This window comes from Sceloporus occidentalis, unplaced genomic scaffold (assembly GCF_023333645.1).
Source record: "Sceloporus occidentalis isolate IW3139 unplaced genomic scaffold, rSceOcc1.0.p SCAF_18, whole genome shotgun sequence".
Lineage (NCBI taxonomy): Eukaryota > Metazoa > Chordata > Lepidosauria > Squamata > Phrynosomatidae > Sceloporus > Sceloporus occidentalis.
In genome coordinates, this window is record NW_028316998.1 from 8622194 (window position 1) to 8634423 (window position 12230).

The window sequence follows — 12230 nt, forward strand, 5'->3', positions numbered from 1 at the left end:
GGCTGTGATTGTGATGTGTGCTTTAATGTAGTTGTAGTTTGGTACCTCTTGTTCTGGAGGTGTGCTTTTACGTTTTGAAGAGCAGAAGAGAGAACCTCTAGAAGTAGTCAGCAGATCCAGAGTCACGCACATACAGTGCTTCTGCTGATCCAAGTAAGATCTGCAGGCAGGCAGGCAGGCACAGGCTGTCGCTTACAGCTTGGGACTAATCTGAAAGCGTTTACCCAGCCATGGCTACTTCTCCGTGCAGCAGCAGTGGGGTCTCCTCTTCATCCTCCTCCGGATTCAGCATGGACACAGGTCTGGAGATCAAAACCAAATCCGTGGAGCAGACTCTCATCCCGCTGGTATCTCAGGTAAGCGCTGAAAACCTACATACAGACTTGAGATCTGAGAACTGTTAACCCCTCGCCACCACCTACTGAACTAGCAGCCTTATTGTTGCAGAATCCGGACAGAGAGGGGTTAATGAAACTTGCTCTAGCGATTGTGGTATTGCGTGGATTTTCTGGACTTACCTGCCATTAGCAGATCACTGCTGGTGTTCATTGAGTATCGTTTAGCCTGGGTTCTTTGTATTGTGGAGGGTCTGTGCATGGTGATTGTTGTTGGGGGAGAACACACAAGTAGAGTAAGAGGGACAGTCCCACAAAAAAGGATTTTCAATAGGAACAGCCAGCTTCCTTGGAATAGTTGTGTTTGGAGTAGCATCTTATCTGTGTTAATATTATATGACATCAGGATGCTATGGGTCACTAGAACTGGACTCTTCTTGCACTCTTCTAGTAGCTGATCTAGAATTGAATTCTTGTTTGGGTTAGACAAACACATTTGGATACATTAGACATATGTAGCTGTTCATATATTGTTTTAGTTTTTATTATTTTGGTTTGTAATTAACTATCAACTTGGTAGATATCCAACTGTCTTGCGTTATCAGAAGCCTCAAATCCCACTTATCTCCCCTGCCAGCAATACATTTAAATCCACCTCAAAGGCATCAATTTCGTCTAAATCTTTATCTGTCTTAGGCATTGTATATCATTCTTGGTAATGTGAGTCAGTGCATCATTTTAAATTAAAAAGCTTGGCTAAAGTTCACATGTTTACGCTATGGTTCACCAAATAATTAAAACATGAATTTGTTTAATTTAAATATATCGAACACAATTGATGTACATGGTAATTATGGCATTGACCCTTACTGGAAGGATAGGAGTATGAATAGAGGACAAAATACAATAGAAATCTGCAGATCTGGACATTCTGTACTGGCAATGCAGTGCTAGGCAAGCTCAGAAGCAGATCAGTGGGGTAATTGGCATTAACAAACTAAGGAGCAGATCAGTGGGGTAATTGGCATTAACAAACTCAGGAGCAGATCAGTGTGATAACTGGCATTAGGCAAACTCAGGAGCAGATGAGTGGGGTAACTGGCATTAGGCAAACTCAGGAGCAGACCAATGGGATAAACCCGCATTAGACACATTCAAGAGCAGATGAATGGGGTAACTGGCATTATCAAACTCAGGAGCAGACCAATATGGTAACTGGTATAAGTGGATGTGTAATGCAGTATTATGGCTAGGAAATGTATAGGCAAGTGACTGTTCTCTGTTACATTTCAAGCTGTCACAAATACCTCAGGGGCGCTGGGCTTTTTCTTGATTATAAGAACACCAGACATTTAACCCTTCCCGCTGGTTGATAATTTGGCATTGTGGTAGAAATCTTTGATCGCTATTGTTTCTACTTGGAAGATAACATTAACTTAACCCTTTGAGCTGTTACCAAAATATACCTGATCACTCTCAATGTTGAATGCAGTGTGTTGGAGATCATTCTTAAACATAGTTTGAATGCAGTGTGTCTTAGACACAATTTGTACTGCACAGCGGTATGCTTCCAATATATGAATAAATAATAATAATGTTTATGCCCCAGGCAAGCAAAAACACTGTAAACCAATGCCTGTTACTCTGCCAAATATACTGGGCTTTAAAAATGAATCGCTAATAATAGAGCTGTATGGGTCAGTGATAGACGCCTTGGGGTCTGTGTTCTTTCTCTAGTATATTTGGGTATCTTTTTTGATTTGTGCCCATGTACCATGTGCTATTTTTCTTTTGTGCTATATATGATGTGTGTATACATACTGTGTAAATAAAACATGTTTTTATTCCTGCATTTTGTACATACTAAACATATTTAAAACAAATGCAAATTTTCTAGTTAAGTATTACATAAAGATTAATATGATTTTTTATTAAACCAATTGTAATATTCTTTTTCAAAGGCATACACGTCAAAGCCAGATTTGAGAGTTAAACAATGTTAGAATCATAATGTTGTTGTTGAGATAATATTCTATCAGTGGGTAGAGACCTCACACTTGTGTTGCATAGTCATAGTGAAGTATATTTGTACACAGGATACTATGTTAGGCTAGGGGAAAAGCAGGTAGGTGGCCTAGACGTACGACCACAAGAAACATGCAATAAAACACCAAGATTGCTGGTGATATAAGAAAGAAACTGAAGAAGCTGCGTCCATAATTTGAACCTCATTACTGATGCTTTTTTTTCATACTGGCAGTTGTTAAGGTTTCTTAGCTGTGAGTTGCTGTGAAAACCACTACACTTTGAAGCCGAGATTTTCTAATGTGTCGGTTTAATCTAATGTGCAGACCCTGTTCTTTCTCGGTTTGAGTGATAGACTGGATTTAATAGGAGAGGTTCCATGTGGATTAAGACAAAACATATAGTTGTTAATAGGTTATTCTAAGCTGAGAAACTTCAGGAGAGCAGTGGCGCAAGGGGTGAGCATCAACTAAGTGCAGAGTCCCCAGGCAGCTCTGCTCTTTGTCTTCTGGCGGCTTAGCTCAGGAGTAGAGTAAGGTCAAAGCTTGACACAGATTTGGCATTTGCCTGATACCGCCCGCTTATTAAGAAATGTGTCCTAGAGTAAAATGCCATGACATCAAATATTGGGGCCTTTCATAAGTATGACTGCCAAGCCACATTAGAGTATAAACAAGAGAGGAACCAGTCTTGTTGCTTCCCCTTTCCAGACCACCTACTGCTGTGTGTCTATTCCACTGCTCCAAGAGGGCTCTGAAGGTGTGATGAGGACGCAGATGGGTGCGAGTTGTCTCTGCTGAAAAAGCATGAAAATAAATTTTATCGTTATGTATTATAGAAATTAATGTTTATATTTGTCTAATTTCATGGCTCAGGCTTAGTAAGACTAAGATTACACTTCATAGAATGATCTATGTGATTTGTACAAGGAACACATTTTATTTTTTTTTATCACGAATTTGTTTTCAAGAAAAATACATTACAGCAATAAAACTTTGAGGAATGTGTATCACACTTTGTGTCTTCCATTTATCCTCCCAAGGGATTATTAGGCCAGCGGCGACAACTCCTGCGTATTGTGAACAATTTTAATACCAAGTCCAACTAATATCACTAAGTGCAATTCTCTAAACTCTAGTTGAAACAATAATTTATTGTTGCAAACTGGGTGTTTAATTTGTTGGTGTGAATATAAACAATATAACATTGTGTATAAAAACAAAACAACTTATGTGAAATATTTTTATATATATATATATATATATATATATATATATATATATCATTTTTTTTTTTTTTTTTTTTTTTTTTATGGAATATACTCACAATATCATTTCAGGAATTTATAATGTGTGTATTCTTCAGTGACAAATGTAAGACACTAAAATATACTCCGAGTTACAGCTTTGAGTGACTGGTTTCTGTGCAACAGAATTACCTAGTAAGTGTTTTACTCTGTGACAATCAGTGTAGTATTTCAGTCACAACCAAATTATCTTTTGCCCCACTAGAGGAAGTTGGCAGGACTGGAGTTTGTCACATGCTTTGTACCTCTGGCTTTGGTCCAGGGTTTTAATATGTGGCTGTGTGTTAGGTGACTACAGAGTCTCCCCCTCTCCCGTCTGTTTCCTTTCTTGTTAACATCTTCAGAGCCAAAGTGACTTGCAGTTCCTCATTTTCTTGAGGAATCGCCTCTGTCTGTGGATCTACAAGTGTTGCCAAGTTTCATTGAAAACCAGTGGCGTCTCCAGCTTTCATATTTAGGGGGGGCACATGGGGGGCCAGGAACCAAAGTATGGGGGCCAATTATAAAACGGTACATATACACTATATATATATATATATATATATATATATACACACATATATACACACACACGTTAGGCAGTTATTTCTCATTCTTTAATATTAGCCCCTGCTGATGACAATATATAGAAATATTACACCCTGCTTCTGATATATATTAATATTAACCCCTGCTGCGGATATATATTGATATTAGCCCCTGCTGCGGATATATACTTATATTATACCCTGCTGCCGATATACATAAAAATTATACCCTGCTGCCGATATATATTAATATTTGACCCTGCTACCAGTATATATTAATATTAGCCCCTACTGCCAATATATATTATTAGTCCCTGCAGCCAATATATATATAAACTTAGCCCCTGCAGCCAATATATATTAATATTAGCCCCTGCTGCCGATATATATATAAATACTAGACCCTGCTGCCAATATGAATATAAATACTAGACCCTGCTGCCAATTAATATTAATATTAGCCCCTGCTGCCAATATATGTTAATATCTCCCTCTCCCTCCCAAACTATCCTAACTACCCCCTCTCCCTCCCAATCTATCCTAACTACCCCCTCTCCCTCCCAATCTATCCTAACTACCCCCTCTCCCTCCCAATCTATCCTAACTACACCCTCTCCCTCCCAATCTATCCTAACTACCCCCTCTCCCTCCCAATCTATCCTAACTACCCCCTCTCCCTCCCAATCTATCCTATCTACCCCCTCTCTCCCTCCCAATGTATCCCTATCTACCTCTTCTCACTTCCTATCTACCTCTTTTCACTCTCTAACCCCCTCCTAACTTTCTACCCTCCTCCCCCCCTTTGAAGTTCACTTACCTTGGGCTTGTAGAAGTCCAGCGGCGGGATCGCGAGGTCTCTGTCTTCCTGGTTCTGCCGCAGTGTGCGCGGCTTCATTGCTGAGCGCCGGATATGACATCATATACCTGCGCTCGGCTTGAAATGCCGGCACTGCGACCAAGGCAGAGGCCTCGCGGTCGCGGAAAAGAGTGAGAGGCGCCGAACGGTCGCTGAGAACTTATTCCTCAGCGACCGCTCGGCGCCTCTCTCTCTCTCCTCCGGATCTATTAAGAAAAAAGACGGCGTTTCAATTGGGGGGGGCACACCGGGGGGCACAGCATGATTTAAGGGGGGCCATGGCCCCCTCTGGCCCCCCCCTGCCGACGCCACTGTTGAAAACCCTTGCCCTTAACCCTTTATGCATCATATCTAGAAGTCCTCACCCCTCTAGAATCTTTTTCCCCTTAAAAGGGGGCTGCATTAATAGTGAGAGATATCAGGTTATCAGAAGTGAAACCTGCTGACCCACACTTTTGAATGTTCAATTTTAAGCATGGTATTTTAGCATGATGTATCATTCTACAACCTGCTGTAAATAGGGTTTATAGGATCTTGCTGTGAAGGCCTTGTGGGAGCAAAGTCTTTCAGGTATGCGTGCAACTGAGCTTTCCAGCTTATAAATAAACGGCAGGATGCATTTCTGAGCCATTCCAGTGCTGCTGACATGCACATAGGGGCTTTAAATAATACACCTACCTTCCTGAGTGTCATGGAGTGTTTTTGTTTTTTTTAACAACTTTGCTGATTAAGATACCCTACAGAATCTATAGTAGGAAAAGTATATATTGTAAATAACCATTATAAATTAACAGCAATATTTGTTATTAATAACAATCAGTGTATGCTTGTATGTGGAAACTCTTTTGTACTATTATTATACATTATGATATATGATTATTATACATTATGAGATATGCACCTGTTTATATGATAAAAAGGCTCATTGATATTAGAAGGATAGTACCCTAGTTTGGTTTGTCAGATTGTGGGCCATGGATCATCAGTGTGACCTTTGGGATGACACAGAGAGGTGCAGAAGAGAGAGTGTATGTTTTAAGAAGACATGTGTATAAGTGAGATTGTCACTGCTGGCAGTCATGGAACTACTGTGCTAAACCAGAAAAGATGGACCCCAATACACATGAGCCATGAAGACACACAGGTGGTACTCGGTGTGACGATATTGGCCATGGTTTCCAGGACACTCACGCATTTCACGTTTTGTTGATTAGCGCATGACAAATGGTAGCCAAGGATATTTCCGTAGTTATCATTTGGTGTTCGTTTTTTTAATTCACTGTCTATTATTCTGGTGTTACAGACATTATGGGAATGGAGGATAATTCGTGACATCTTAGAGTTTTAAAAATTGCTGAAAAGCTTTTATGTGGACTGTTATGATGAATTCATTCTTTCATGCCTGCTTTAGTAAATTTGGCAAGTTAAGTTTTAGACCTGAAGTGCTTGCACGTGCTAAGCAACATCATGCTAAGATGTAATGTAAGGAAGTGGTAGAGCCTAATACCATTAAGGAATGTAAACATGTATAGGATAGGCAAATAGTTATCCCGAATCTAAGACCAGATCAACGACTGATCAGTCTATATAGCAGAAAGAAAAAAAAGAAATGGTAGCGGGGTCTTGAAATGCCCCGCTCACCGCCCATTTTCCCTTTAAATGGGGGACCTCCCACCGACGTCAGCGGGCAGTCCTGGCCACGTCCTGCAATGGAAAGCCCAGAAGTTCCCAGGTATGGTGATGAGTAAGATCCCAAATGTTATGTCTTTGGGATCCAAAGATGCGAACATGGCTAAGCTTTTATTGGGATTCAGGACTCTCAGTGTATAAAATAGGCCAAATAAAAACATAAATCAAGATTTACTGAAGAAAAAAATGTTCCATAGCCGTACTACTTTGGACTGTCAGCAAGTGTTTTGGGAATAACCCATGAATTAGCATTTAAATTAGCATGTTATAAATTAATCTAACTTCTCAAATTCTGTTCTCAAGAGGAAGAAGCAGAAGAGGCTTTTTCAAGTTTTCTATAATTAGCACTCCACTAACCAATTAAGTTATCTCTAATTACCACAGGGACATTGTTATTAGTTATGAGTTGGCATGATAACCAACCATTCTGATTAAACAAGTTGTGGAGGCAAGCGTCAGAACTAACACTGTATCCGGACTTTTAGTTGATTATGTAACCATAAAGCTCCGTCAAGAAGGTTGTTGTGACAATTTAGTATAATTACTTAAAAAGATTTTTTGAAACCATCTCCTGAGATGAATTAAACAGTTTCCTGCAGATCGCTAGCCATTTCCTGATTTTATATGGACCGGACTTAGCAAGTATTGCTGGTTCCTCCCAAGTACAATTCTTCTGGCTCAGAATAACTAGAATTCCCAGAATACTTTGAGAATACTAGGGTTAAATCCCATTCTCTGAAATATGCTTCCTCAAGGAATGTGTTACAAACTGCTGATGCTGGTAAAGCTTTGCAAAGTTTTTAACTTCTGTATGTTAAGAAATATCTAAGGACTACTACGAGGGTGCAGTAAGATAACCGTTCTAGAAACGTAGGACTTTATGGCCGATAAATTATTTATTTATTTTCACTATATATATATATATATATATATATATATATATATATATATATATATACACACACACACACACACACAATGGCATGCTGCCAGGACCATGTATATAGTATATGTATATACATATATATATATATATATATATATATGTAAATATATATTATGCTTAATGTCATGTCTGTTATGCCATAGTTGTTAATAGGGCCAAATCTTTTATCCTTCTATTTTTTTTAATTTATGGAGAGCTCTTAATTACGCTAAAGAAGTTACAGTCATTATTGTTTTTTTCTTTCTGCAAAGACGATTGATTTCTGAGGTTTGGCAACTAAAGCTCTGTACACAACATGCACAATGGCTTGGCACTGAGGCGGTTAAGCTAGGATGTAGACTGATGTTGTATTTGAAATCCCTTGTAAAGATGCCAAGAAGGCTTTTTCCTGGTTATGGCACAGACTGTCTTTAAACCCCTCTAGAAAATGACCCTTCTAAAAAATATCTCCATCAATTTGTTCCAAACCAAGCAGCCGGAGGTACAGTAGATGGATCATGCAGGTCTGTTCCAACAGTGCCACTGGCTTTGCACCCTGCAGCTTGGTGGGCCAGTTGGAGAAAGATCTCCCCAACCTGCCGTCCCACCTATAGTGGTGTCTGGGCACGGCGCATCCTATGTGTCTGCCTTAGCACAACCCTGACGTATCTGGTTCAAGATTTTTATATTCTCATATAAAATAACAAGTTCTTATTCTTCTGTATTGTGTGAAATCTAGAACATCAAGCACATCATTCTTTCTTAAAGCTGATTATGTTTAGACATATTTTTGTACTCCTATTAGGTATGTACATCATTGTGACCTGGTATGATTTTTCTAATAGCTCACATATTTTCAAGATCGGTTGAGCTGCATGAGAGTGAAGAATGCTGGCAATGTTTTTATTATTAACATTATTAGATTTTCCATGTAAAATCGTTGGGATGATCTCTGAAATTAGAAGGTTAGCTATTTCCCTCCTCCTTTTAAAAAAAAACAAAACATGAATTTTATCCATGTCATGAACGCACCATCCATCTTATTTATGTTGAGCATTCATCTTAACCCACACTTGTTGGCTCTTCAGACATTCTTTACAGACAAGGCAGTGATCAGACCTGATTTTGACTGTAAAATGGCAACCTTTAAATAGCTGTAAGATACTTGTTAAATAAGAAGTTGCCTAAATAAAAGTACCAATCATCTGTCAATGCATAGAGCCAAGATTTTAGTATTCTTTAATGATATAGCTTGGAAGTTTATTAAGAGGATTTGTTATTGGCCAGAATAGACCTCGTGAAATAAATGTTGCCAAGTAAAATAGATTACAAAATAAAGTTAATTGTGAATCTGATTTTCTACTTTTCCATCTTGGCCTGCTAAAAGCACTCATGTATTTTTTCAAGGACATTGTCTTAATGCAGAAGTAAGGCTAATGCCAATGTTATGATTTAAAAACATAGAATTTGAAGGCAGATAAGACCCATTTGTGCCTTACATGTCTGCCCATTTTTCCTGCTGGGTCAATGTGAATAAAACTATGTATGATGTATAGTCAGGAATGGCAATCATGAGGCGGCTCTGGCAATTTAACTCCAGCTGCCGCCTGATGCACACGATGAAGCATTCGATCTGCAGTCGAGAAATTGTGGGACAGCAATGGTCAAAAGCTCACTGGGCTATTGCCAGGTGTGCCAAATAGTCTGCTCCTGGGTACTGTGGATTAACAATGTGCTTTTAAAACCAGGCATGCATTTAGAATCTATGTCAGTAGTATTTTAGATGATCTAAAAGACAGAAAGCTTTTAGAAAGGCTTTGCTCCCTGCATTTAACCTTATTTACTTCAACAGTAATATATAATACAGGACAATTCTGCCAAAAACAATAATACCTTAATGGCTGGTGGGGTGCCAGTCACCAATTGAACAATCAGAACTCACTCTGTAGATTGATGTACTAGACTTAAGTAATCCAGTGCTCTGTAAATAAAACCAACTAAAATGCCTTTTTTTTTTATTTCAATTCAATTTGTGATTAAACAGTTAAAAAGGACTTATTTCTAGATTTCTAGAATGAGCTTTGTCTAATGTGTATTAATTTCAACTGAATCATGGGTAGCATGTGCTGTTACAGCAATGTCAATTATTGTCCAACAATTGTTGAAATCACTTAAATTGTTTGTCGCTATCCTATATTTTGCATGGTGAACAGTGAAAACAAAATTGAATCGAATGCAACTGTGAAAGTATGGGGGCAACTTGGATGTGTTTGCCAGACATTTTGCAAAATGTTTTATGGATTTCAGTAAGCAGAACAACAGTTTCTTTTGTTCTTTCTGTATTTTTGCTTAAAAAGGATCGACTGTCTCTTAGAAGTAAGAATGAGTTATCTTCAGATTTGCATATATTAAGCTTTTTGTATTGCGTAAACTCATGGAACAAATTTGCTTTTTTTCATGTGTCTGACAGACTTATCTCAGAAAAGCTTGAGCTGTTTTGGACCACATTGTACAATGTCTATCCATTCTAGAATGGGTCTAAGGTCATGTACACATGCTTACTGATATTATACCATATAGCAAACAAACATAAAGTGACACTTCAATTAAATACACTGTAATTAGCATTCGGGAAAAGGGAGAATTTAGATCGCTATTTGTGCCTCCACTTATCTTTAGTTGCTGAATTACACCTCTGTGCATTTTTTTTTTTATAGAACTGTTTAATAGGATGCTGATAACAACATAAATGACAATATATTAATTCAAAAACTAGCCCTTACACTTTTCAGCTGGATATGTGTATACAATAGTTAACCATACATCTGTTTATAAACCACAGTTCCCATGAGCCTCAGAATTTTGCTGGACCAAGGTTGGCTGAGGACCATAGACCTTTTACCGAAAGCTTAAAAGTAACATATTGGCTAACTCTGCACTAGACTATAATAATCTGTGGTACTGTTTTATCATAATTACCATGCAGTAAATGTTCTCTGTTGCCAGCCCGCAATGCAATTTTAACCTCTATCTATACCAGCAAGCAACCACAGAGGTGAAAAGAAAAGTGTAGTGTGCTATTGGTTTTGTGAGCTGAAACCTTGTAAATAAAACCTACAGTATACCACAAGCTTTACAGGTGAGTCTTATGATCTAAACCTTCTCGCTTCGATTCACTACACACTTTGGAAGGACTTTGGAGTATGCAGATTTTCCATAATTTGATGGGTTCATTGACTACTCTAAAGTATATTTATATGAATTTAGTTTTAACTACATACCTTTTTGTATTTCTTTACTTTATTGATCAGGCTAAACTGATTTGTAATGTATTGTGAAATTTCTTTTGTATCATTGTACTTTTCTGTTCAGCTTTTTTTACGACGCTAAGGAAAATTGTTGAAATACACTATATGACCAAAAATATGGGGATACCTGGCCATCAAACGCATATATAAGCTTGTCAGACATCCACTTACAAAACCATAGGCATTAATATTGAGTTGACTATAACAGCCTCCACTCTTCTGGGGAGGTTTATTCACAAGATTTTCTGTGAGAATTTGTGCCCATTCAGCCAAAACAGCATTTTCGAGGTCAGGTACTGATGTTGGACAAGAAGGCCTCGCTTGAAATAAGCATACCAATTATTACCAAAGGTGTTCAGTGGGGTTAAGGCCAGGGATCTGTGCAGGCCACTTGATGTTCCTCCACACCAAACCATGTCTCTATGGACCTTACTTTTGTATACTGTTGGAACAGGAAAGCTGCCAACTGGTGCCAGACATTGGAAGCATAAGATTGTCTAAAATGTCTTTGTATGCTGTACTGGAACTAAGGGGCACAAACCCTGAAAAGCACCCCACACCATTATCCTCTTCCTCCAAATTTTACATTAGGCACCATGCAGTTCAGTAGATACCTTGCCAAACTCGGATTTGTCCAACAGACTTCCAGATAGCGAAGCGTGATTCATCACTTCCTAGAACACATTTTCACTGCTCCAGAGTCCAAAGACGGTGTTCTTTACATCACTCCAGCTGTCACTACAGGACTTTAAAGATTCATGGAGTACTTGCTTGCAAAGTCAAAAAAGTTATATAACTGATACAGTGCAAAGAATTCCAATATAGAAATTTTTTTTTGGGGGGGGACAAGCAATAACTGCGCAACGCTGATCCACTATAGACACTCTATTCAAACTGGACATCGGTTGGCCAGAATTATTTTAGACACATTATGTTAGACCACGCTGTATTCATTTCAAAGTGCAAATTCATAAGCACGTTGATGTTAAAACATGGGGAATTAAATATCTCTCAATTTCCAGAATTAAATCAAGATTGTGGTTTTATGACACACTTCTGTAATTACACCCTGTTCACCACGTTTGCACTCTTCCTGGCTCCTTTAATCCTTTATCAGTCTGTATCATGGGTCCATATTGACTGTACATTATCCGTTTATGCTAATCCCCTTAACCAGTGTCACTTTCTACTCCCGTTGTATGTATTTCAGACTCCTCTCTCCTTAATTTACCATTTAATCTTAAAACCTCTGAGGCCCT

The 12230-nt window shown here is 38.5% G+C and overlaps 1 protein-coding gene across 1 annotated transcript in view; it reads left to right on the forward strand.

Annotated features, from left to right (window-relative positions):
• The first annotated feature begins 230 nt into the window (after positions 1-230).
• CTNNAL1 (catenin alpha like 1) overlaps positions 231-12230 on the forward strand; it is a 103183-nt gene continuing 91183 nt past the window's right edge. The window contains exon 1 of the mRNA XM_089482275.1: positions 231-356. Coding sequence (XP_089338401.1) covers positions 231-356 — 126 coding nt within the window. The remainder of the gene's footprint in view (positions 357-12230) is intronic.